We start from the raw sequence: 5327 nt of genomic DNA, 5'->3' as shown, positions 1-5327 counted from the left end.
TACCAGCTGCTCCGCGGGAGAAAGATGAGGCTTTCTACTCCCGTAAAGATTTACACCCTCGGAAACCCTGTACAGGGTCGCTATGAGTCGGTTCCGACTCCACGGCACATAACAACAACAACAATATATACTATATGTACTATATATATGTGTGTGTGTATATATATATATATATCAAACACCATGAAAAAAAGAAGTAGTAGTCTGCTTCCAAAAGATTCCAGCCTAAGAAATCCTATGGGCTGTTCTACTCTGTCTTATAGTCACTGTGAGTCAGAATTGACTTGCCAGCAACAGGTTTTGGTGACTGTATTAATCTTCACATAAAAACATATTACCATCTTAAATTACATCAATACATGTCTCCTATATTCAATCAATAGCTCCTTTTGCATAACATAAACAGAAATGCATAGTGTTAATCCCTTTTACCAACTTCAGCTATTGCTGCTGCTAACTGCTTCCCCCTGCAAATTTCTCTTAAGAGTTGTCCTTGGGATAATTTATACTTAGCGCTCCGTATAGGAGGAGCTCCGGTAGCATAGTAGTTACAAGTTGGGCTGCTAACCTCAAGGTCAGCAGTTCAAAACTACCAGCCATTCCACAGAAGAAAAATGAGGCTTTCTGCTCCTGTAAAGATTCACAGCCTTGGAAACCCTGTACAGGGTTGCTATGAGTTGGAACCAACTCCACGGCACATAACCACCACCACCACTCCCTACAAGATCAAGCAGAGGCTAGAGGTCACCTGAAATGGCATGTTTGCTAAACTTCTCCCTCTTTTCTAGCTTGCTTTCTTCATCCCCTTAAAAGTTTCATCTGAGAACATTTCTCTTCTTATAACTTTTTATTGTAAATTGAGTGAAGGATTATAGAGAAGATTATCAGTTTTGCAGTCAACAAATCATAGACTTCATTTCATCTCAATGATTGCATGGTCCTCAATGTACTACCACCTATCCCACTTCGTCCCAGGGTGTCTTGTCTCCTTTCCACACACTTCTGAACCTTGTTCTTGGATAAGTGATTGTTTTATGGTGTGCCTACCTCACTAGTATTATTGCCCCCCTTAAATTCCTACCTCTTGCTTGACTGAAAACTGAGGTGAGTTTTCTCACCTGAAAAACTGAGGTGAGCCATGCAGGTGAGTTTACTCCCAGACCTGAAGGGTGACCGAGGGCCATAGTCTTGGAATTCTACCAGTCTCTATCTGACCAATAAGCCTGGTCCTGTTTATGATTTCCAGTTCTGTTCCACATTTTCTCCCACTCTATCCAGGACCTTCTAAGGTGATCCCTTTCAGAGCACTTGGTACTGATAGCCAGGCACCATCTAGTTCTTCTGGCTTCAGGATCCTGGAGACCGGTGTTCACGTAGTCCATTAGTCCTTTGGACTATGATTAATTGTTTCCAATCTACTTCAATTTTCATCACTCTGTTTGCCTCTGACAAGGAGAGACCAATAGTTGCACCTTAGAAGACTGCTTACAAGCTTTTAAGATCCCAGTAGCTACTTACCAAAGTAGGATGTAGAACATTGTCTTAGGGGACTGTTATGCCAGTTGACTAAAGTGTCTCCCGAGACTAAGGTCCTGTTGAAAACACCTCTTGGTAGGTCACTTGTATCAGGGTCTGCTTCTAGGGAATCTGACCAATGACATTCTATAATCCACTATTTCACTCTTTTTCACACTGTGAATTTGTGATCCATGTGTGGTTTGAGAAATCAGTTTAAAGAGTCACAGTCACAAATTTAAAAAGTGAATAAAATAAAAATAGAATAAGACAGACTAGAAGAGAAAATAGTAGTGAAGCTCATTGCATATAATTAGTCATGGACAGATGCCATGGGACTTTTATTTCCAGTATGTGTATGTGCACGCATATACACATAAATGAAAGGGAATGCATTTGTTACTGTAGATTACAGCTAAAAATATTTTGAAAGTCTTCCTACTAAATTTATGATTCTATTATCCCACCAGATCATACCTTAGGATAAAAATAATTCAATGTATTTGATCATCCTCCCATGTACAGAACCATATTTTATTGCGATAAAGTCTTATCTTAAAGAATAAATTTTTTTAAAAACCTCTTAACATTGCTTTTAACATTTAGAAAGCTATATTGTTGTTGTGGTTATGTGCCGTGGAGTTGGTTCTGACTCATAGCGACCCTGTACAGGGTTTCCGAGGCTGTAAATCTTTACGGAAGCAGAAAACCTCATCTTTCTCCTGCAGAACAGCTGGTAGTTTCGAACTTCTGACCTTGTGGTTTGCAGCCCGATTCGTAACCACTGTGCTACCAGAGCTCCGTTTAGAAAGCTATAGACAATACTTAATTGTTTTTCTTCTTGTCCGTACTTTCTATTCTGTTTCACTTTGCTTACATTCTAGTGTCTCTAAGTGACACTAGCAGATTTATCTGAATTTCTTTATATTGATAGCAAAAGTGCACTTCTGTATGTATAGGGTTTCCAAGGAGCGGCTGGTGAACTTGAGCCACCAACCTTGCAGTTCAAACCAACCTTGAAGTCCAGCATATTAACCCACAACACTATACCAGGACTTCTGTATAAAAACCCCATATTAAGTAAAATTAAGGTTTTCAAGTCTGTATCTTTGTAATAATTATTGTTGTTGTTAATTGCGGTAGAGTCAGTTCTGACCCATAGCGACCCTGCATAGGGTTTCCGAGGAGTGGCTGGTGAGCTAAACCACTGACCTTGTGGTTCAAATCGTCCTTGCAGTCTGACGCATTAGCCCACAGTGCCACACACCAGGACAATTATCACCAGAGAGCATTTATATGTGTCAGGCCATGCTCCTAAAATTTCCCATATATCAGCTCACTTAATACCCTATAAGTTAAGTATTGCGAGTCCTGATGTGGCACTGTGGGTTAATGCTCTGGACCATAAGGTCAGTTTGAACCGCAAAGTCAGCAGTTTAAGCTCACCAGCCGCTCCTTGGGAACCCTTTACAAGGTTGCTGTGGGTCAGAACCAACTTGACAGCTCTTAAAAACAACAAGCTAAGTATTATTGTTTTCTCATTTTCAGATGAAGTAAAAAGAGGTTAAAGAACTTGCCTGACGTCACACAGCTAGTATGGAATAGAGCTGGGATTCTCTCAAGCAGCACTTCTCCAGAATTAGTGAATTTAACCACTTTGTTAAACTGCTTGTGAGTTACTTTTCTCAAAGCAGTTCATATTTCATCATGTAAAGGAAGCATAAAGCCACAAAACAGCTAGGACTAAAGAGGAACCTCACATAAGAAATAACCCAAATTCCAGCAGGTGAAATATATATATACTGCTTGGACTGCGGTTACATGATTGGTTATTTTATAATTATTTATTAAACTAACCAGATGTTTTGTAGAGAAAGTGGGAAAAGTTATGTTAACTATTCCTTCATAAACAGAATTCAGAAATTACTCATTTTTATTTGACCTAGTATTTTATTTGACCTACACACACACACACACACACACACACACAGAGTTATGGGGTTTGTTAGGGAAGTATGAAGTTACAGTTTATGATCAGAAACTACTCAGTATATAGTTCTTTGATTGGGACAGTGTCTCCCTGGCTTATATATATATAGATCGATATAAAGGAATTTCTTGTTGTTTTTTACAAGGAAATTTATTTGAAAACATTTATTAAATAGTTGTCTTAAGACTACATTAAGTTGCATGTCAAAAGGATAAAGCACTGGACCTCAAGGTCAGTTTGAACCACAAGATCAGCGGTTCAAACCCACCAGCCGCTCCTCAGAAACCCTATACAGAGTCGCTAGGGGTCGAAACCCACTTGAAGGCACTTAATAACAACATTAAAATCAAAGTACATGTACTTGGGAATTCATATAAAAGATAACTGAAATGCATTTCAGATGACCAGTTCTTGCAATCACACATACAACCATAAACTGTCATTGTCCTAGGAAAATTCAGTACAAAGCTTGTTCATGTCACATTGTGGCAGACAGTAGTGCGTAGTAAACCATCCATCTGCTTCCTCGTGCTTTCGTTAAGTTTGTGTCTGTGACAAGTTCTGGCTGATGAAATGCAAGGAGTAATGAAATGGTGAAAAGTCTTTATGTGACTCATTCTGTGTGGAGGGCACAAAGAAAGTCATATGTTCCATTGCTACAGGCCAGGAGATGGTGGGGTCTCTGCCAACCAGGGTCCTGAGTGTCTGCATGGTATGGATAGATACAACAGCGAGAGAGACAACTGCTGTCTAGTTGACTTCAACTCATGGTGACCCTACATACAGTGGAGTGAAATGTTTGGTCTTGTGTCTTTCTCACTATCAATGGCATATTAGAGCCCATAGTTATGGCTAGAATACTAGTATTCAAAACCTCAAGGATCTCCCTTACCCTCATAGACCCTCTACTTCACCAAACATTGTGTTTTCCTCTAGTGATTGTGCCCTCCTGGTGACATGTCTAAAGTTTTGTGAGTTGAACAGTGTACTGTTGTGGTCTATAAGGTTTTCACTGGCAGATTTTCAGAAGTATTTTATTTTATTCATCAAGCATTTCTTCGTAGTCTTTTCATCTGGAAACTTCCAAAACCTGTCCACTATGAGCAATCACACTAACATATGACGTACTGGTGGTTTAGCTACTGGCACCGTAGCAACATACAAGCCACCACGATATGACAAACTGGCAGAAGGTCAGACCTGACTACCTTGTAATTACAAGGTGCATAGAGACCTTGTAATGGATACGTAGCAGGAGTGAGAAGTAAATTTCTGTTGTATGGAATACCAGAGCAGGTTTGTTACCCTAGCACAACTTACTAACAACTGACTAATGTGCTATTAAACTAATCCTGAATATGTAGTGGAACTTAGTCATCTTCTATTTTATAACACTTTGCTCTAGGTAGCTCCAAGTGTTCGTGGAGAAAAATATTCCAAACCAGATGAAATAATGGTAGAGTTAAGCATTCTGTCTTCCCTAATTTTCACACTCAAGATTCCTTCTGAAAAAAGTGCTGAGGGTTTTAACTTTATTGACTATATGGTGGCAAAAGTTCTACAACGTTTTAAGAAGCGTTTTCAAACTTGGTAAGCAGAGTGTCTGGCTGTAAATGCTTCACAGAAACCGATGATTCATAAAAGGAAATACCCAAACTACTTTTTAAATAACTAGAAAATATGTTCAGCTACATTAATACTCAAAGACACGAAAGCTCAAATAAATAGCAGCTCTGTTGCTTTTCAAATTTAAAAAAACAATAATGCACTCCTGGTAGGAGTGTGATGAACTGGGAATTCTCATACATCATTGATGGGAACA

The 5327-nt window shown here is 39.2% G+C and overlaps 1 protein-coding gene across 1 annotated transcript in view; it reads left to right on the top strand.

Annotated features, from left to right (window-relative positions):
- Positions 1-5099, top strand: part of CLUL1 (clusterin-like 1 (retinal)) — a 48585-nt gene extending 43486 nt beyond the window's left edge. Inside the window, 1 exon segment of the mRNA XM_006867296.1 lies at positions 4911-5099. Within this exon segment, the coding sequence (XP_006867358.1) occupies positions 4911-5099 (189 nt within the window).
- The last annotated feature ends 228 nt before the right edge of the window (positions 5100-5327 follow it).

This window comes from Chrysochloris asiatica, unplaced genomic scaffold, assembly GCF_000296735.1.
Source record: "Chrysochloris asiatica unplaced genomic scaffold, ChrAsi1.0 scaffold00103, whole genome shotgun sequence".
Lineage (NCBI taxonomy): Eukaryota > Metazoa > Chordata > Mammalia > Afrosoricida > Chrysochloridae > Chrysochloris > Chrysochloris asiatica.
Note: the sequence above shows the minus strand (reverse complement) of the source record. Positions and strands in the feature narration are given on the sequence as shown.